General features: G+C 36.9%; 1 protein-coding gene and 1 long non-coding RNA gene across 2 annotated transcripts; one reads left to right on the forward strand and one right to left on the reverse strand.

Annotated features, from left to right (window-relative positions):
- The first annotated feature begins 6332 nt into the window (after window positions 1-6332).
- Window positions 6333-8434, forward strand: LOC120433221. Its single transcript, XM_039599118.1, has 5 exons — window positions 6333-6690; window positions 6778-6873; window positions 7169-7336; window positions 7657-7746; window positions 8102-8434. The coding sequence occupies exons 1-5, from the start codon at window positions 6370-6372 to the stop codon at window positions 8432-8434; spliced, it is 1008 nt and encodes a 335-aa protein (XP_039455052.1). The 5' UTR covers window positions 6333-6369.
- A 3802-nt stretch (window positions 8435-12236) lies between these two features.
- LOC116326788 lies at window positions 12237-15937 on the reverse strand. Its single transcript, XR_004199950.2, has 8 exons — window positions 15790-15937; window positions 15216-15548; window positions 14834-15094; window positions 14483-14675; window positions 14296-14376; window positions 14198-14226; window positions 13321-13389; window positions 12237-12910 (listed from the first exon to the last, which is right to left on the reverse strand). It is a non-coding gene; the product is annotated as an uncharacterized LOC116326788 (long non-coding RNA).
- Window positions 15938-21482: the final 5545 nt, after the last annotated feature.

Genomic DNA, 21482 nt, shown 5'->3' on the forward strand with positions numbered 1-21482 from the left:
CAAGCTGATGGAGACGTAGGAAACACCATCATCAGCTCCAGCCTACACAGTGAAGACAAAATAACATCTGCTCAGTAATGTCAGTTTGGTTTAATACAGTTCAGTTCTGGTTCCTCATCATCATCATAAACATCACTTTTCTGTTAAAATAAAACAAATATTTAGTGCAAATTTATACTGAGATTAGTGTGTGACCTCACCCTGGTTTGATTGGTTCCTGGTCCAGACTGAGTCTCTGCAGGGTTTAAGCTCAGTCCCTGCTTAAAAACAGAAGAGTAACTGTGTAAAGATCTAAATGATAATTAGATAATTAAACAGTGTCAGCGAGAAGCTGAATTAGCTCACTTGCAGTTTTGTCAGCTGTTCTGTTTCTGATGGTAAATCCTGTATTTTATTTAGTTATTTTTTTTTTGTTTATTCTTTGTTTCTATTATCAACTGAAGTCACCTCTAAAGGCATTTTATTTATTAGCTCAGTCTAGTCTGAAGCAATGGTGTTAAAAGATGATAGTGAAAGACATCGCTGAATAAAAACTTCATTATTTGACTATTTGAACTCACAGTGTTGCCATCCAGCTGTGTTTCTTTTCCTGAAAAGGAAAATTAAAAAAAAAAACTGAGATTAGCTTCACATTTAAAACTCAGGTTTTCTGCCTGTTTTCTAATGATCCCAGTTTACAAAATAAGAAATCTTTTTATTGCCTATATTCACATTAATTCAACATTTTCATGCATTCATTAGTTGCATTATGTTAAACTTTAGTCTGTGGATGGTCCCACCTTTAACTTTCTTCCTTCTGATGATTACAACAGTTATTAAGAGTGCTGCTAAACCCACGGGAAGTACAATAAACCATAGCAAACCTGAGAAGAGAATTAAAACATGTGAAAGATGATTATTGTCCCCATTCATGGTAAAGTGTCAGTTTAGTATTAGCCAGTAGACAAACAAACAGAAGACGTGTATGATTTATAAGTGATAAATACAGTCAGCTTTGTAATTTGTATTGATGAGCAGTAAATGTGATTTTGTGCTGTCTGAAATTCTAGCTATAGTTTTCAAATCAATAAGTTTGTTTTTAACAATGATGGTCAAAGGAATATAAGTAAGATAAATGTGTTCACAGAATGAGAGTGACACAAAGGCCCTTATTTTCAAAGTAATTGTGACGGGTCCACAGCCCTGTGGCACTCTCCACTAACTAGGGAGAAATGTGTATTTGATGACTGGTTAGTGACTGGTTGTTGGCTGTCATTGTGTGAAATCAGTCGGAAAGAGAGTGCTGCAACAAAAAACTGGTGATTTCTTTGGTCACTAACACGTTGCTGCAAACACAAACAGAAGCAAGTGTTTGCAGACATGTCTGCAACTTACATGGAAACTATGACTGACTGTGTTAACCTGCTAGTGACCAAAGCAATCACAAAGAGGTTTTCAGTACAGCCCCATAGACCTCTTTGCAACCAGTTACACCTTGAAGTTGTGAACACACATTTTTCCGTAGTGACCACTTCCTGTCAGGGCTCACAGTCTGTAGGCCTGTGTGAAAGAGGTCTAACTAAATGTCCACCCAAAGCCCAGAGTCCACCTGACATTCAGACTTTAAGTTTTAATCACAACTGTCACTGAATTTCTCCACCCAAGTGTCAGTCTGACATTCGGATATTTGTTGTTGATTTTGTCTTTGTGACATCTTCACCTAAAGAAATGAAATCATAAAATAAAATTTTAAAAAAAGATGGTAAGAAAAAAATAAACATCAAACTCAATTTACAACAACAGATAATTTGGAGTTGTGCAATATCTAATAATCAAACCAGTCAACTCATCACTGTGAGGTGATGTGAACATATTCATAACAGTTTCATTACCTGAGGACTTGAATTTGAGGGTTTCAAATATAAAGGTTATTTCAGATGTCACTACCTTCTGAGATCTTTCTTGGTTCTGGAGGAGATTTTATTGCCGTTGTTGTTGTTGTTGAGGTGAATTCTGCAGTAGTTGATTTTGTCTTTTCTTCATGAAAGAAATGAAATAAAATAAAGCAAAATGATGTCAAAAAATACTACAAACTATGTTTACAACAACAGATAATGTAGAGTGCTGCAATATTTAATAATCAAAACAGTTAAATCAGTCTGCTCATCACTGTGAAGTGATTTGAACATAATCTCACCTGTTTTCTCACCCAACAACTTGAATTTGAGGGCATGAATTATAAAACATATTTCAGATGTCACTACCTTCTGAGGTCTTTCTTGTTTTTGGAGAAGATTTTGTTGTGGTTGAGATTAGTTTTGCAGTCGTTGATTTTGTCTTTTCTTTGCCTAAAGAAATGAAACAAGACAATAAAACAAAAATGATGCCAAGAAAAAAAAACCCTGCAAACTACATTTACAATAATACATAATGTAGATTGCTGCAATATCAGTACTAAATCAGTCTGCTCATCACTGTGAAGCGATTTGAACATATTCTCACCTGTTTTCTCACCTGAGGATTTGAGTTTGAAGGGAAACAGTTGTTCTTCTTTAGTGTAATAATCTGTCACTTTACACTTCAATGATTTATAAAACTGTGACTTCTTATCATGGTGAGATCTTTTAAATGTCACAGTCACAGAGCAGGAACCTGGTTTAATCTCCACGTCTGTTATTTTCTTTTCACCCTCATGCAGCCACTCCACTGTGTGACTACAGTGTCCATGTGTCAGCACAGAGCAGTTCACAATGACTTTATCATTGTTCTCATGTTCAGTCACTGGTGAAGATGGAGATATGGAAAGAGAAAAACAACAGGGCATCATCACTGTAATAAATACTGTTGTAATATTTCAGTTTGTTCCAAGTTTGAACTAAAAACATTATGATGTAAATACTCACTGTTAATAACAGACAGATCAATCATAAAGCCTGGATCTTCTGCTGGTCCTCCTCTTGTTTTGTACTGTCTGCAGGTGTAACGACCAACATCCTCAGCTTTGACCTTCTTTATAAGCAGAGAACAGTTCGCTGTAACATTCAGTCTGGTGTATTTAGCTTTAACATTTTCATTAATCTGTCCATGAGCAACCAGCTCTACAGCTGCTGTGTTTCTTGAATCAGTGAATTCCCAGGTAGTATAGTTGCAGTTATGTTGACCATCTATCACATTTTCACAAGACAAAATGATGTCATGTCCAGCTCTGGCAGCTCTGAAGGAGGACAAAGGCTGTGGTGTTGTTTCTGCTGAGGACAGGAGAGTGAAATGTGACAAACTATAACATGAACACTGCAGTTAGATTAACAGTTAGTTTAAGGATTATTTTAGATCATTTATTTCTCATCTTTTGTTTCCAAGAGTCCAGAAAACTCAAAGTTACAAAGCAAACACATCTTTCTCAGTTAAAGGAAGAACATACTATTGTGTGTGTGTTCTGTGTTTCCTTACCTGTAATCTGAAGCATCAGCAGCAGGAATGAAGACATTTGAATCCACATGACTGCAGCCATCGTACTTCTCTGTCTGTCAGTCTCTACTCTCTGCTCTCACATTCACAAATGAGACAGAGATGAACACAGCTTCAACTTCCTGCTCACTTCCTCATCAGTGGTTTACTCTCCATCACTTGTTCTGAATTTATTTAGTCTTCAGCTTTTAAATGATCTTATCCTCCCTCTCTCTTTATTCATAAACTCAATAAGTGAACTTTTAAAAATTTTGATTTTTATGTTTGATACATTTTACAGAGTCGATTGTCTCCCTGTAAACGTTATAACAAGGAGAATAGTAAAAAAAATCCTTGTCGGCGTATAAAATAGGTGAAGAGTCTTTATGAACAAGAATTTGTGTGTTGATGCCCACAATGAAACATGTTGATACTGCAGCAAACACCACTGCTAGCAGCTGGATAAGGACACACATAAGATGTGTTAGTAGTCTGAGGCCTGTTGGCCATCATTGTAACTATGAAGTCATTTTTTTCTGAGAAGTGAAGGGGAAGTATTTCTGTGAGAATGTGGGTACAACAGCAGCAAAGCTCTGGAGGTGTGAGCCTCTAATGTTGACCACATAAACATCAGAAACACAAATGGTTCACACACTGATGGACTAACAGAGCTGTCTTTAAGTCCTCACCATTTTGTTTTTCCTGTGCTGTGGATTCGAAAACACACATTATATGACACACAGGAGTAAACCTTTGAACGTTTTTGGGGGAATTCCAAAATTACTAAGACTGATTAAATGTTCACTACAGGCAGACAAATGTTAACACACTGATGAGAGAGTGACTGTCTTTATTGTCCCCGTCATTTTGAACATGTGGAAAGTTGATTTAAATCAATCAGTTTATAGAATACAAATTCATTACATTCATTTCAAGATGTTTTAATATTGTGTGAGTATAAGTTGGAATCATCTGATAGGAACAGTGAGAGGAGATGAACTGATTTGTTACTTAGACCAATGTGAGCAGGCAGTACAAACAGAGCTGCTTAAACTACACTGTAAACCCCAACAGTCTACCTGACTTATAAAGTATGTGTATATAACAATTGAAATTTCTCACAAAGTTGAAACAACTTAAAACTTTTCTGTTCTGTTAACGATTCAAACAATTATAATTGTACATGGCTTAGAAGTTAAGAGTAAATACTGCTGTCTTAATTATGATTTTTGAGTAAATGTTTTTTTCCGAGCTCCGCATGTGTACGTCAACTACGTCATGACGTTTTCTCTCTAACCTGAACGACGTTGACAGAAAATTCTGTTCAATATGGCTGCCCTTCTCGAGCAACTGGAGAGCACATTTGGAGAAACTTGTAAGTAAAACGGATCCTTCGTTGTGTATATTTTTCCCGTAAAAAAGCAAGTACATTAATATGTTGCAGCCAAGAACTTCTTTTCGAATGCGCTGTTGTGTTAAAAAGCACAGACCCAGGTGGTGAATAGTTGTTCGCGCTCTTTTTCAAACATACATTATGTCGTCAGTTTTACAGTTTTAACCGATTAAAACACAGTTTTAATAAGAATCAGACATAAAGAACGGGTCCTAGTGATATTTTAACGACCCCTTGCCAAAGCAAGAAAGTTGGCGTTTTTACAAAAGCAGCCTCATTGTTCGGCAGGTGTTTGTCTTCTCAGTAGCATCATTCAAAAGTGACGTAGTTAGCAGTGGCAACTTCCATCTTAAACAATTAAAAGTAATACCCAGACTGAAATATAGCAAGGTGTTGTATATGTAGTGTGCTGATAAGGTTTTCAATATTTTTATTTTTTATCCAAGGCTGACGACCAAGAAAAAAAAAGACCAAAAAAAAAAAATTCCGACTGCAAGTCATTTCAGGTGGAGACAGTAAACACAGGTGAGTTGAAAGATCTATTGAAGAGTCCTTCCTTCATGGCCATTAAAACATTTGTAGGTTAAAAGACCTGTTTCATTAAAAAAAAAATTTAAAAAAACATGGCCCTGCTTTGTCACACTGAATCATGTTGAAAAGATATATTTTCATGGCTCCCCCCCATTACCATTACCTTGTACTTCTTTCAACCAGTCTATTATATTTTGTGACAATGAGACAATGTTGATTATATGGTAAAAACTTAAAACTGAAAGAGGGTTACTGTTTACCATGACTAACTGAAATGATGGCCTGTGACTTTGTAACATCTGACATTCTTACCTAAGTTTTGGACTGTTGGATGTTCGGCCATAGAATTCAAGACTGCACTCAAAGTAAACAGCAGTAATTGTAAGGTTTTTTTGCCATGCTAAGTGTTTATTTTGTCATGAAATGTACAGTGTACTTTCAATTCGATACAATTATCACTGACCATAATAAGGTTAATGGTATGATGTACAGTGTTCTTATATATGAGACTATTCATTTTTTTAAAAATCATCTCCATTCCTTGTTTCAGTCATAGGATGATGGCAGTTTCCCAAAAGTTCCTTCTGAGAGTTCACGTCACCACAGATGTTGCTGTAAAGGTTTCTCTAACTAAGCGGCCTGAGTCGGTGGAAGAACTAATCACCATACTCCGGGAGAAGCTCAACCCAAGGCTGGACTTTGAGTTTACCTTACAATACGAAGACCCCGACTTTGATGGGCAACTTACCTGCCTACTGGATATTCAAGAGTTGCCGGAGAAGGGCACACTAAAAGTAGTGAGATCTGAAAGTGATGTCAGTTCATGTGCAAGTTCTGATACAGACATCCTTCCTCATGTGCCATTAGCTCAGCGTCTGAAGTGTTGGCCTGACACTTTCCCAGTACCTACCTTTTCTTACGAAGTTGAACATCTCCTTGAGGAGGGAAATAGAGCCTTTGAGATGTCTGGAAAACATCTGAGGTTGACTCGAGCCTAAAAGCACAACATCTTGGAGACCATGGCTTCAGTGATGCACACCTTCAAAGCTTATCCGAGTGATAGAGATGTCGGTTTGGCAGCAGAAGCTCTTGTTACCACTCATCCGTGTCTTAAAGAGCCTGGAAGTACGAATGGAAGTTATGGTTGGAAGACCAGTTTAAAATTCAAGATGGGAAATTATCGCACCAAGCTAGCCAGATCTGGATGTGTGGAGGTGTCTGTCAACGCTGGCAGGAGGAGTGTTAACAACCCTGAAAGAGAGCATCCCCACTCAAACATAAAAAGAGCCAGAAGAGCTGAGGTGAACTACCTCCCAAACTTTCCAAGAGGAGAAGATCAGGTCAGTTTGGAGGATATGAGAGTCCAGATAAAAAATGAGGTTGAGAAGACTGAGCCCAACAAAGTAATGATTGAAAAACTGATGCAGACTACCTTCGCACTACGTCGCCATGAAATTGTTCAAGACAGCCCAATGGTGAAGAACTTCTTAGAGAAATGGCCTGCTCTGCGATTTGACTCTCAGGTATCTGTGCTTTGATATATTTTTTTTCTTCTTCTTCAGTTTAACATGAAACAATGCAAGTTCAGCAGATCTCTTCAGATTCAGATAATACATAAATAAATAAATAATAGATAACAAATAAAATATATTTCAGCTTTGTGATACACTTGTGCTTGTGGTTCTGGCCCAATTTTTTTAAAAACTTAATAGGACATCTATAAAACAAGGTTAGACAGAAGTTGGGCAATTTATAAGATGTAAATTTGGTCAGTAATTTGGCTTCATGTTGGATGTTTTTGTTCCTGTTTTATTTTAGATTTGTGCGGAGTTCCACCGAGTCACAAACATCAACCTGCGGAACCAGTTCTACGCTGAACTTGACAGACACACACCACGACTTATGGCTCTATACAGACAGAAGGCTGCACGGACTGGCAAGATATCGGAGGCTCTGCGAACCATCCTGAATCATTATGATCTTCAGGTGACTATTGCTAATGATAAAATTAACACAAATTAAAAGTTTCACTGATACAAACTCAGTTTTTCCTTGCTTTGAACATCCGTGTTCTATACAGATTACAGCTCTGATCTGGAGAAGAGTATTTTAAAATACTGTGTAGGATTTTTGTCAAATGGGTAAGAAACAGACTCTTTGTCATCAGAGACAGAAAGGTTGTCTCAAACGAAATGTCTCCAAAATTCTGTAGAGTCACATGCTATGCAGTTTCATAAACATGTATTCTCCCCAAAGAATGACACCTGAAAACTTTGTGTTCAGTGAACTTTTCTTTTCCCTTTTAGGAGACGCCTGATGTCAACGTGAAACGCACTGCAGTGCTTCATGCCCTTCCTGTATACCTGCGGAAGGGGACCCAGAATTCTTTAAGACATGTAATGTAAGTGTATTTTTGCATTACTTAAATTGTGCTAGTGAGATAAAACACCATGGATTTTTAAAATACAATTTGACTGCAGGTGGCCCCAAAACCAGGCTGAAGTCAAGATTTAGTTTCTTTTTGGGATAAAGTCATGAAATGATAAATTACTTTTTTATTGACAAATAACAAACATACTAATTATGTAATGCAAGAAGCTAACACATTAATGTACATTTGTCAAAAAAGTAGAGTACCCTAACTCGTTACAAAGTAACCCACTACACTGCTGAATGTTTTGCTAGATTACAGGTCATGCTTGCCACATTCTCTCAAACCAACCTTACTTATTGATACTGTGTCTATTCCAGGCGGACACATTGGATGAGTCGACCCTCTTTGACACTCCAGTTGCCCTTCTCACAGTGGTTACCGACGGTGCTTCCCAGACTAGTCCTGTCCATTTTACTTCCTCAAGCATGGCCGTTGTGGTGGAAGGCGACCTGGTGCTGCGTGATATTCCCGGATTTTCAGATGCATTTGCCTTATTGTTTGGCTTGATCTATGCTCTGCATTTAGACTACCCCAGGAAGCTGGTTCACACATTTACCTTTGTCCAAAAAATCTTCATGGGGCTTGATGACGGCAAACCCCTGAAACCCTGCCTACATGCCCTTAAAAATGATTTGTTGCTGAAGGAGTAGTTCTGGAAGGAATATAAGGCGATGTTTGTTAGGACATGCACTGTTACTGAGCACTTTGTTTGAAGCACTTTAAGTTTACTACAGGCTTTGGGTGGATTTAACTCCATCAGTTTACCTTATTTTCCTATACTTGACTGCCTGTTCTGGTTATTTGGAAGCTTATCGTCTTTCTTTTTACCCATTTTCAAAAATTGTTTTTCATTTCTATTTTTGAAAAAAGGTGATTAGTATTTGACTTTTTGTTGTGCATTTTTGTATATTTTGAGAATTAGGACTGATGTCGTCTTTTGTGATTTAAATGTTCTACACTGAATTTATAATGCGCACTTTACGGTGCCCATGTCCATGTTAGTGGTTTGATAAAAACATTTGTGATGTTTTTTTTTTTTTTTCATGAAAAAATGTTAAATAAACTAAATGTGAAGTAACTAAATTTCTGTGCTTTGTTTAGTAGTCTACACTCAAACATTGGAACATACATATCTTATAATAATCATATCATTTGAGTTTAGGTTGTAATATAATTGCATTGTGTTGCATCAAAATAATAACCTACAAGAAACACAAAAATATTGAAATTAAAGTATACAGTCTTTGAGTAACGCTCAATTAATAAAATATAGGATATAATTTTAAATTTTTAGGTTAACACTACATACAAATTTTGAGTACCCCCATACTTAGACGGGATGAGTTTGTGTACTTAAATCTTTTGAGGTAATCGGTTTCCACAAAAGTTTTAAGTTCAGTCAACTTGTTCGGGTTTGCAGTGTAGTAGAGTCAATGTTTTATATGGAGATGAAAGAACAGGAAGTTATACTGGGGAGAATAATAGAAGCACAGTTGTACTGTGGTCAGCACTGCAATGCTGTGGTGTGTGTGAGGTGTCAGAGAGAGACAGCACTACAAAACACAATGATAGTCATCACAGATAAAGTGTAACAGATAATGTTAATGGTTTAATAAGGAGCACAACTTTGGATATCATCAGAACTTGGCTCCTCCTCCCAGCTCAACAAGTGAGGGAGAGAGAGAAAGAGAGAGAGAGATAAGGGTGTAGAGAGCATCTTTTGATAGTAGGAAACCCATCCATCATGTCCACACCTGCCACATAAGCAGTAACTCAGTCTCCATTAAGGAACGGTTCAGTCTTAACTGGGTGACTGTGATGTGGACGTGGTCAGTCTGTCCAGTTCTCGTCACCAGCCTGTCAGAGTGTTATAAATCTGCTATTTGTTAAGTACAATGTTTTTAATTTTCACATTGATCTAGAGGTTACTCTAAAAATTAAACTGTCATGGTCCGGGTGAGTGCGGGTTTTTTCCACTCCGCTGGGCTCCACCTTCAGGCAGAGACTCCGATCAGCTTCCACACCTGGTTCCAATCAAGTCACCAGCATATAAGACCAGCATTCACAACAGACCTCTGCCAGATCTTCTGCTAACTCACGTTAGTTCTAGGCCGCCAAGCCCTTGTGAGAGCCCTTAACTACTGCTTTTCTCCTCACCGTGTTTTCTTTGTCATAGGACCCAGCTGGCAGTCACACTTCCCAAGCTAAACTACTCACATCTCCGCCTGGACGCTGGTTCTGTCATCTGGTTGCTTCCTTTCCATCATTGGACTACACCTGCCTGCCTCCCTGCCAAGTCCCTCGCTCCAAGTATATTCTGGACCCTCTCTGGACACTCCTCACCCGGAACCCTTTGGACACCCCCTCCTCACATGACACTTTAACCTGCAACACTGACTGCGTACCTCCATCCAAGCCACTGCCCCTTTTTCCATTCCCAGGATCCGTCCATGAAATCTAGCACCTAGTCATAGCACTCAGTTTCATGTTCATAGTTTGACCTCATAGTTCTCAGTTCATAGCTTCCACAGTTCATAGCATTCTCCGTTCATAGCATTCATAGTTTCCTGCTTTGTAAGTTAACTAGGCACTGTAAATAAAGCACTGTGTTCACGCCCGTTTTGCCTCCATCTGTGTCTGCATTTGAGTCCACACCCACAGCCTGGCTCTCTCGGCCGTAACAAAAATGATAATAAAATGTTATTTTCTCGCTTGAAATAAATTAAGATTTTATTTATTTTATGAAATAAAATTTTCAAATAATCAAGACTGAATATCAAACAAATTCTGACATCAAATGAAGTTCTTAATGTAAAAATAATGAAAAGATGCACAATGACTTTCCCATTGTCACAGCTGAAGCTGTTGTACATGTCAAAAAAACCAGGCTTGGTTTAGCTGACCAGAGTCACATGATCGATGACGTCAGAAGCTTTGTTTGGTGCGTCACTGCTTCGGCACCTGATTCAGTGATCTATAACGAAATCATTGGTGAGATTTGTGGTGTGTTTTGGTTATTTTGTGCGACATAATGAGAGACATGGAGGCAGCGAGGAAGAGAGGACGTTCTGTTTATTCCACAAAAAAACAAACAGAATAACCTTATATGTATTATGTTTTTATTTTACCTATTTATTAACAATTCGGCCTCGCAGGTCAAAAACATGCATAAGAAAAACACTATTCATATGTTATAATGTTTTACATATAAATGTACCTGTCCACTGGTTAAGTAATGTTTCATACAATTTGCACAAAAAATTCAAAATAGTTACCGCTTAGCTAATTTTACAATTTGTTTAAGTTGGGCCAACTCAGTTGTAGGCTGCTTTTTCTAGTGTGAAGTTTTATGTTCTTCATTTATTGGTTATTCCTGTACCACTTTTTTTTACTCTACAATGAACTTTGTACTAATGTTAAAATTTTAAGCCTGAAATGAAAATATTAAAAAGAGTTAAAAGACAAAAAGTTGATTATCTGAGTTTTTAAACTGTTGTCATCTAACTGTGCTATATTTTCTGAAAAAATAAATGAATAATAAGGTTGCCGACTGTCTTAGAAACACGAGTGTCTTCTAGATAGTGGCATTTATGCATATATATGTATATATATATATATATGCATAGCTAATATTTCAAAACTCGAAGTGGATTGAGAAGTAAAATAGTAAAAAATGTCAGTATCCCAAAGACACTCGTGTTTCTAAGCCAGTCGGCACCCGTACCGTAATAAGAAAAGTGCAACTGGATTGTAGGTGCAGCTGGCGGTGTGGCTAGCTTGACTGTGTTTTGCAACAGGCTGCTGCCCCACAGCTGTCACATGTGACAGAGTTGTGATGGTCTCTGCTGAAGCTAATATATTGTTAAGTAATGCTGCTGCTTCACTTAGGCTATTAACAGGTTGCTGAGTGGACGTAGAAATGTACCACTTTTTCCTTCAGTTTCCTTGTCAGGAAATAACTTCCTGTTCAGCTTAAATGCCTTGGTTTCAGTAGTGTGTGTGAGCGTGTTTCAGTAGTGTGTGTGAGCACATTACAACAGTGCATATTAATGCGATGTATTTATTATTACCCTAAATCCTCTCTGTTTCCGCCAGTGACTGAACATAAGAACAATGATGAAGTCAACTTGTACTGCTGTGTGTTCTCATATGTGAGCCGAAAATTTGATTGATTGTTAACATTCCCTAAGTCTACATTTTGAAACGTTTTCTAAGAATTCATACAAAAACCTCTCAAGATATTGTGTTTACCATGTTTACAGACAGAATGACATGGATGTCTGCATGCAAATGTTACCAAAAACATATTCTTCTTGCAGAGGTAATTATTTTATTTGACCATTAAATTAGATAAAACGTCAGAGAAATCCAATAGAATTTATGAGTAAGGGCCAGGTGGATGATAGACAACAACAAATGAAACAGTTTTATTAGTTTTCCAATTAAGGTCATCAAAGCTGAAGAGTTTGGCCTTCAAATGAATTACAACATGTCTTGGCAATGGTTGATAAAAAAAAAACTGGTGAGAGTGTTGCTGCTCCTCCTCAGCCTGTACTTGGAGGATTCTGACAGTTACTTGGGGATTCTGATTGATTTCGACTAAAATATCCATTAAGCTTGCTAGTAGTTTGCTGGTGTTTTTTTTTTTTTTTTTTGGTGGCCTGAGATCAGACAGTCTGAATGGGGATGGAGTTTGGAGGTATTATAGGAGGAGAGCAGCTGCAGAGAAGCATGTAAGACTGCAACAATTTCTAGAAATAGAGCAGCTCCATCCAAAGTGTGATGGATGTCGTTTGTCCTAAATATTGGAAAACAGAGTAACAAAGCATGTGCAAAGAAAAATAACATTCCTAGTATTAAGGACATCCATATACACCTTGTAAATAATTTCTATATACTAGGAATATGAGAACACTGTGTAAAGAATAAAATCTACAATGTATCTAACTGAACTACCTCACTGCCAAAAAAAAAAAAAAATAAAATATGTGCAACATACTATTTAATCTCTTTCTTTAGTTTATTGAATAAAGGTTGCTTGAATCTGTAAAACCTCCAGCAGAAGAAGAGGAAGCATTCACAATGCTGTAGGTCACAGTGTCTCCGTCATCATCACCACAACATGCCTATAAGAACACATAACAATACACTTTGTTTAAGATGTGTAGGTTCACAGTCATAAAGGTCATGGTTGTTTAAGAGCTTGGAAAGAAAGGGACTGTACTTCTTTAAGTTTCTTGAAGATGATTCACCTTTCATCCAAGAGGCCTCTACAGTTTTAAAACCAAATAGTTTCAGAGTACAAGGTTTTATAACCCTAGCAGGAGTCACTATTGATTATGTGACACATCACATGTGATTTTAATTTCTAAACTATTTGGTTTTAGAACCAAAGAAACCTCTTGGGTAAGAGGTGAAACATCTTCAAGAAACTTTAAAAAGTCCAGTTGCTCCTTTATCAAAAGACACACTAAGCTGGCACGAACTTTTAAAATAATATATTTACCATCATCTCGATGAATATCAGAAATCTTACCTGGGCTTTGTTTTGGGCCTTCTTGGTAAAGCTGACGGTGACGTATAACACATAGGTCTCAGCTTCATCCTATAACACAGAAAAGACAATGTATTAACTGCTTAATAACATGTGGCTTTATATTGAGTCCATTTGAAATGTAATTAAATTAGCATTAATATTGTTCTCATAACCATGATCCCTGTAGCTCTCTCCTCTTTTCTGTGAAAATAAAACATAACACTGAGTGCAACTTTTGTCCTGCAGCCAGTGGATGCTCTCCAGGGCTTATGCGAGCAGCACCTAAGGGACTTTAGCCATTTTTTGGTTATATAACCGTCCTTTTAGTGCCCAGAGGAAACTTTTTAGGGGAGCTGTCTTTTTGTTTGGCATTCCATTTTTCTCCAGTTTTACCTTGGCTGACTGGCGGTTGAACTTTTATCTTAATTTAGAGCCGTTTTGTTTGTTGTGTTGACCGTGACTCTCCCTGAATTTACCCTGTGCTTCTTTTTGTGAGCATCTTGGCATTAAAGCTTTTCAAACTGGCACAAACAGCCTCCTCACATTCCTCCATATAGTATTGTTTTACTCCGCTAACCCCTAGACCTATCTGGGGATTAACAAATACATATGATTTACTGTGTATGTTGTAAGTTAAGATCTGTACCATGTCAGACACAAAAGCATGACAAATAAGTTAACTAATTTTAATTTAATTTAATTTTCTAATTTAAAATGCCTTAAGGCGACGTCTGTTGTGATTTGGTGCTATATAAATAAAATTGTTTTGAATTGAATTGAACTATGTGTGTGTGTGTGTGTGTGTGTGTGTGTGTGTGTGTGTGTTATGTGTGTGTGTGTGTGTGTGTGTGTTATGTGTGTAAGTGTTTAAACTCACAGTGCTGTCAGAGAGTAGTTTCTGGTTTTCTGGGGGAATAAAACAGTTAGCAATCATATTTATAATTAGAATGAACTTTAATTTGTGAATTCTCTCACCTGTATTTTTCTTCCATCTGGTGACAGCAGTTATTAACAGTCCTGCTAATCCCACAGGAACAATAATAAACCATAACTGATCTGGAAAGAGTAGCAAAGTATGTTAATGATGATAATGAATTTCTCCACCAACTTATCCTGATATTCAAAACTAAGACTTCAAAAGAAGAGAAAATCAAGTCCCTACTTTCAGATGCTTTCTGATACACCGGTGTCACTGCTGACGTCTTTACGTTCGTTGATGTTAATTGCTGTCGACAATTTTGATGATTTTATTGATGATATTGTTGATGACAATGATGTTTTCAGTGTTGGCATTAAATTTGCTGTTGTGGTGGAAGTTGATGCCATTGTGGATTTTGTCTTATTTGCATCTTTATCTAAAAATCCAATAACAAAATTAAACTTAAAAAAAATAATGATAGTACCTTTACAACAGTACATCATATAGAGTGGTGCAATATTGAAATTTCAAATTAGTCAACAAATTTTGTCTATTTTGACTCATCACTATGAGGTGATTTTAATATATTCTCACCTGAAGACTTTTGAGGTTTGAAGGGAAAGATTGTCACATTTTTGGTGGAAGTATCTGTTACATGACACTTTAACAGCTTAGAAAACTTGGACAGGTCAGATCTTGTAAATGTCACAGTAGAAGTGCATCGACCTGCCGAGATCTTCATGTCTGATATTTTCTTTTCATCCTCATACAGCCACTCCACTTTGTGCCCACAGTGTCCATAGGCAAATACAGAGCAGGTCAACATGACGTTGCCATGGTTCTTATGTTTAGTGACTAGTGAAGATGGAGACATTGAAAGAGAAAAACAACAATATTAATTTCATCACATAGTTGCTGTAATGTTTCAGTTTGTTTTGTTAATTTGAGCTGAAAACATAATAATGCAAATACTCACTGCTGACAACAGTCAGATCAGCCTGAATGTCTGGACCTTGTTGTTGTCCTGATTTGTTGAACTGTCTGCAGGTGTAACGACCAACATCCTCAACTGAGACCTTCTTTATAACCAGAGAACAGTTTTTCTTTTTAACATTCAGTCTGTCTGATTTAGTCTGGGTATCTCTGTGAATCTGCCCATTTTCAAAGAGTGTTGTTGTGCTTCCTGAATCACTGAACAGCCAGATAGTACTTTTACATTCATGCTGATCATGTATCAAATTTTTACAAGGCAGAGTAACGTCATGTTCAGCTCTGACAGCATAAACAGGTGAATATTGCTCAGCTGTTCCTGTTGAAAAAAGAAAAACAGTGAAATGTGAAACATTATCTGTGATTAACTGTGATGTTTATAATGAGAACTAAATTTAAAAAGTAAAAAGAAATATATAGCACAAGTTTCTCAACTACAGAAAGAATAATAAAAAAACTAAAATGGTGCTCTCAGACTACTAACACATTTTTGTGCATGTCCTTACCTACCTCCTAATAATGCAGTTTATTAATCAAACGTGTTTTCTATCTACACTTACCTTTAAACTGAAGCATCAGTATCAGTAATGAAGACATTTGAATCCATGTGAATGCAGCCATCGTGCTTCTCTGTCTCTCTCAGTCTCTGTTCTTGCTCTCACGTTCACAAATGAGACAGTCTCAGAGATGAATACAGCATCAACTTCCTGCTCACTTCGTCATAGTGACGTCAGTTCTTTCCTCTCCTTTGTCTGTTGGTAAATTCATCAATTTGTACCTTTTAAGGTCTCTACTCCTGCCTTAAAGTAGATAAAAATCACATAAAATGAGTGGAAAGGTTTAGCATTTTCATTTTTATGTGTTTTGCATTTTGCAGAGTCTCTTATCTGAAGTGCTGCACAGGAATAATAACAGTACATGTTGTGTTTTGATCGGCAGTAGAAGAGGAAGTTGAATGTGTGAAGACTGTCAGTTCAATGTTTGCAATGCGGCTCTTCTGTAGAAGAACTCCTTGACCACCAGTATTTGAGTCTTCTTATTTTTGATGTAACGTGATGTAGCAGTCACCAATGATAGGAGGTAGGTAAGGACATGCACATAAATGTGTTAGTGGTCTGAGACCACCATTTTCTCTCTGAATGATCATTTCTGAGAAGTGAAGGGGGAGTGTTTTTGTGAAAACCAAAGTGCAGCTGCAGAGCTTTTGGAGTTTTGAGCCTCTAATGATCATCAGATAAAAATCTGAAACAAAAATGGTTAAAACAGTTCTGAGTGACTGTCTGAACTGTTACAAGGTTTCACGGATAAACCACTGAATTTATATGTTATTTAGAGAAATGTCAGATCTCAGGACAAACAAAGCTGTTCAAAGTAACAGAGAAATGTTTCAAGACTGTAGGTGAAAGAACAGGAAGTCAAAATCCAAAGATTAACAGCGCAAGCTGCTAACTATGGTTAGCAGTGCAATGTTGTGGTTTGTCTCAAGTGTTTGAGACAAACAAAACTAGACAAGCTAAACACAGATACCTTTTTTTTCTTTTCTTTTTTTAATCATACAGAGACAGTTTGTCACAAATAACATTAACAGAACCGATATGTAGAAGAACACTGGCTACTATTTGTTAGTGTCATTTAAACTTGGCTCCCTATAGTTAAATTAGCGAGTGAGTGAGAGAGAGAGAGAGAGAGAGAGAGAGAGAGAGAGCAGAGCTACAGCTCCACGAGACAGAATGGTTTTAAGTACTGACAAAAGTAAGAACAAAGAAATGAATCAGAGAATTTAAAAAGTTGTTTTCATTTTGTTTATTAGCAGTTACATCAGTGATCTGCACACTAACTTACCTCCATAGTTGCTCCGTCAGCTCTGATTTGGGAGTCATTTTAAGGGTTTTTGCAAGTTTGTTTACAAACAGGTTTGTTTCTAAGGTATGTAACAGCAATGTCAAGCGGTCAAAGGGTAGCCCAACCATATCTACTCCCAATATGTTGGCTGAACTACCAAAGACACAGGGATTACACAGAAGTACTATGGCTTATATATATATATATATATATATATATGAACTCAAGTTACCTTGCACTTTGTTTTGCTCTGAGGTGCCATCTTGTGGTGTTTAACAAGACACTTTCTCTTTATTTCATTATTTGTGACAACTTCTGAGAAAAATAACATTAATGGTACAATACTGTATGTACCACTCATTGATAACTGTTTGTAAAGAAACAAAAGCCCATGAAGACACATCTTTCACTGTCTCAGCAAAGTAGTAAAATGATCTCCTGCATTTGTTGTTTACATGTAAAATGTAATGATGTGATCTGTAACAGAAATAGACGGGTTTCTTTCGTTCGTTGATGTTTTTGATCAGTGGAATCTGACAGAAGGCAAAGGGTCTTTAGTGTTCACAGTTCGTTGTGCCTTCGTCATTATGCACCTGTGGAAAACAACAGAACACAATTTAGATTCTGCCATTCTCAGCGGTAATTATTTTACCTGTTAAATGTTTAGTTTATGCCTGATTTATATTCATGTGCTTTTTCACTTTTCTCATATTCCTTTCTTTTGTTTTCTTTCTTTTGTTTTCTTTGTGTGTGTGTGTGTGTGTGTGTGTGTGTGTGTGTGTGTGTGTGTGTGTGTGTGTGTGTGTGTGTGTCCTCAGTTAATGGGAAAAACCCCAAAAAGCATTTTGCTTAGTAAAGTCATAATGTAATATTTGGTGGTTTCTTTTATCTGTTTTATTTACTGAAACCACAAAAATACAGAATTTCTCAACAGTAAAAAGCCAGTTTAATCAAAGCTTTTTGCATATTAAAGTTGTATTAATGTCCTCACCTTTACTTTTTGTCCACATGTTGACTGTTACAGTCGATAGCAAAGGTTCTGCTAAAACCACAGAGACAATGATGGATCTCAACAAATCTGCAAATAAAAAAGTAAAATTACAATATTTCTGTCTTCCTCATTCCCAGACTCTCCCACCTCTAGAGGCAGTCTCAGCTCTCTCAGAGGCTTCATGTCTCATAGAGCTGTGACGGTTAAGACTGGCTTGTTAGTTCAATTTCCTCTGAAGCTTAATCTGATTTAAAACCTTTTTATACTTTAAAAATACTTTAAAATGTTAGCAATTCAGTCACAACCTTTTAGCTTTGCTGGTGTTGGTGTTGACAGATGTAACTGTTGTTGTTCCCTTTGCATCTTCACCTGGTTTAAAAAAAACACAAAAATTAAATGCCATGTTTACAGTAAGGACAGTCTCTATGTTACATGTTAGACAATAAATAAGAAAGGTTGGTGTGATATTTAACTGCAATATTTTGCGTAAGTACACACATCAGTTTGAGGTAATAATTATGTAATCATAATTTCTCACCTGTGTTCCCACCTGATGCCTGGGTGATGGTAAACAGCTGCACACCTTCAGTGTGCTCATCAGTCGCTTTCAGTAACTCATAATTCCTTGACTTCAGTTTAAGGTGCGGTGTGGTAAAAGTCAGTGTTACAGAGAAGGTATGTGGTGATACATCCAGGTCTGAGGATATTTTGTCATTACCTTCAAACACCCACTCCACTATATGATGGCAGTGTTTGTATGTCAACAAACAGGAATACAAGGTGACATTATTATTTTTCTAACATATTTCCAGTGGTGAAGATATCAATTTTGTGCGAGTAAAGTTTGAACAGAAAAACAATAACTTATTTCCTTTATTAATGATTTTATTATTTTAGTATGCTGCTATAAAAAGACAGTTTGAGCTCAAAATATAATATAAATACTCACTGTCAATAACATAAAGAGCAACCTCAGTATCTTGATCTTGTTTTATTCCTGATTTGTAATGTTGACGGTCATAACGACCAACATCCTCAACTGTAACAGATTATCAGCTTTATTACTGCAGTGTTTCTGTAAATGAAGAGCAGGTATTACAGTTACAGTTATGCTGACCATCTATCACGTTTTCACAAGACAAAGTGACGTTATGGCCAGCTCTGTGACGTGAAGATGGTTGGACTTACCCAAACTGCTACTGCTCAGAAAAACAGAAATGCAAAACATGGCTTTAAATGTATGTATTGTAATCTTACCTGTAATCTGAAGCATCAACTTTAAGACTAAGGACATTTTAATCAGTCTGCATGCATTCATTGTGTTTCTCTCTTTCTCTTTCTTGGTCTTTACTCTTGCTTGGACGTTTACAAATGACTCAGCCTCAGAGATAAGGAGAGCATCAAGTTACTGTTTACTCCGTCACTGTGATGTCAGTCTTTCACGAGCTGGATTAACACATTTAACATTATTTTCATCTCCTTGAATGCCCTCCCCTCTTTCAAACTAGTGAAAAGCATTTTAACATTTTTACCTTTTTCATTTCATGTATTTTTCCTTTGCAAAGGATGTTTGAAATGGAAGCCCAACACAGAGACTGTGTCAAAGAAGGGGCAGAGTTTTTTCTAAGGAAGCTTTAATCCTAAAACATGTGCTGCAAAATGTTGCAGATTTTCTGTCCAATTTTCTGTAATATATAAAAATGTCAAACTAGTATCAGCTGACCAACAAGATTTAGATATCAGTTAGCAAACAGATAGCATTAAAACTTGCTGTGAAATTATTTTATTCATGATTTAAATTGTGCGCACTTTTGCCAACCAACCCCATCATGAGGTTGTTTGGCACACGCTGAAAAAGCCACAGTTACAAAGAATGAAGTAACAAATTTAAATAATATGAGCATGTAATCTGTGTATAACACAGAATTAGAAGAAGAAATTTTTAAAAATGTTCCAACCTCAGCACTTTTTGAAATGTTTTACTAAGTGTGAGCATTTTAAAAGGTCAATTCATTTATTACAGTTTTATGGCAGCACCCTCTAGTGGCCTTGAAGCAAACAGTCTCTCAACTAAGACATGACATCTCCGGTCTCCCTTACTTTTGTCTGCTGGGGGAGCAGGATTGGATCTAGTGATACATACAGACTGAGTAAGCTGATTAGGACAGGCCTGGAGAAATAAGAGAAAAAAACAACCTTGTACAAACCATGCTTTTTATTAAAAAAAATACACTAATAGTAATTATTAATAATAATACTTTTCACATGTTATTTGTTTGCCTGTATTCAATCTCATTATGAGCCATTACAAAGAGTTAAACATATTGAAGACCATGACATTCAGATTTAATGTTGTGAAACTTATTTTGACATAAGTTTTGAGCAGCACCGGTTATTGATAGGGGCGACATGGGCGGTTGCCCAGGGCGGCATCGTGGTGGGGGCGGCATCACGAGCATCTCATGCTACTCATGCTGCCCCGACATCAGCCAGCGCATATTGGGAATGGCATATACAGGCACCGGTCGGTTTTCTGCCGCCCATTTGCTGGGAGTAAGGGCGCCCAGATTTTGTTAAAGAATTTTCTGTTTTTTCTTTGAAAATACCAATACTTCTGATAAACATGGCATTTAAAAGAATAAACATTATCATGCTAGCAAGGTGTGGTCAAATGCAAACTCTATTTTCCCAGCTTTTCGCAGTGACAACACACAATAAACATTAAGCTGATTTTAACCAGCATAGTTATTTTATTTTTAGGGAGTTATGTGCAGTGTTCTAAAAATTGAACCGGTGTTATATGAATCTGTATGTGTAAACAAAAGCATGACTATCAGAGTTACAGGCATTTTAATCCATCTGTTCTCAACCATCTTGTTTCTTTGTCCCTGTTTTGTCTTTTTTGTTTCACACTCGCCAATGACAGAGTTTGAAATTTTGCTTCTAAAACAGTATGTACTTCCTGTTAATACCAAGGTGTGACTTCCTCATCAGCACGTTTGTCTTTGAACATTTTATTTTTAGTCACAAAGGGGTGGATAAAGTCAATGCAAAAAATATATATATATTAAATTACACCTGAGAGAAAAATACTGAACATTAAATACTTCAGATCCAATATGATCTTTTCTTTAATCTTTCATACCATTTCAATGTGGCAAATAAGCATGACTGACCAGCCCGCTCATGTGGTATCTTATTGTGGTGATTGAGGTTTTCGCTTCCATCAACAGCTACATTTGTGTCGCAGCAGAGCTCTGATCTCTCCCTCAGTCACCATCAAAACTTCAGCCAGCCCAACTCTGACAGAAAAGAGTTAAATCTGATGTGTTTTTGAGGTGGCATGTTTGATTATGAGGAAGAAAACTTCCAGCAGAGTTTGAACTAAATTTTTAGTTGATCTTGCTAAAAAAAAATGGG

The sequence above is a fragment of the Oreochromis aureus genome, linkage group 15 (assembly GCF_013358895.1).
Source record: "Oreochromis aureus strain Israel breed Guangdong linkage group 15, ZZ_aureus, whole genome shotgun sequence".
NCBI classification, from domain to species: Eukaryota; Metazoa; Chordata; class Actinopteri; order Cichliformes; family Cichlidae; genus Oreochromis; species Oreochromis aureus.

Excerpts from the sequence above, each read along its gene's own strand:
- LOC120433221 (XM_039599118.1), top strand. The coding sequence starts at position 6,370 with ATGGCTTCAGTGATGCACACCTTCAAAGCTTATCCGAGTGATAGAGAT. Across the intron at positions 6,691-6,777 it reads TTCCAAGAGGAGAAGATCAG|ACTACCTTCGCACTACGTCG; the intron begins GTCAGTTTGGAG and ends AAACTGATGCAG. Across the intron at positions 7,337-7,656 it reads TGAATCATTATGATCTTCAG|GAGACGCCTGATGTCAACGT; the intron begins GTGACTATTGCT and ends TTTCCCTTTTAG.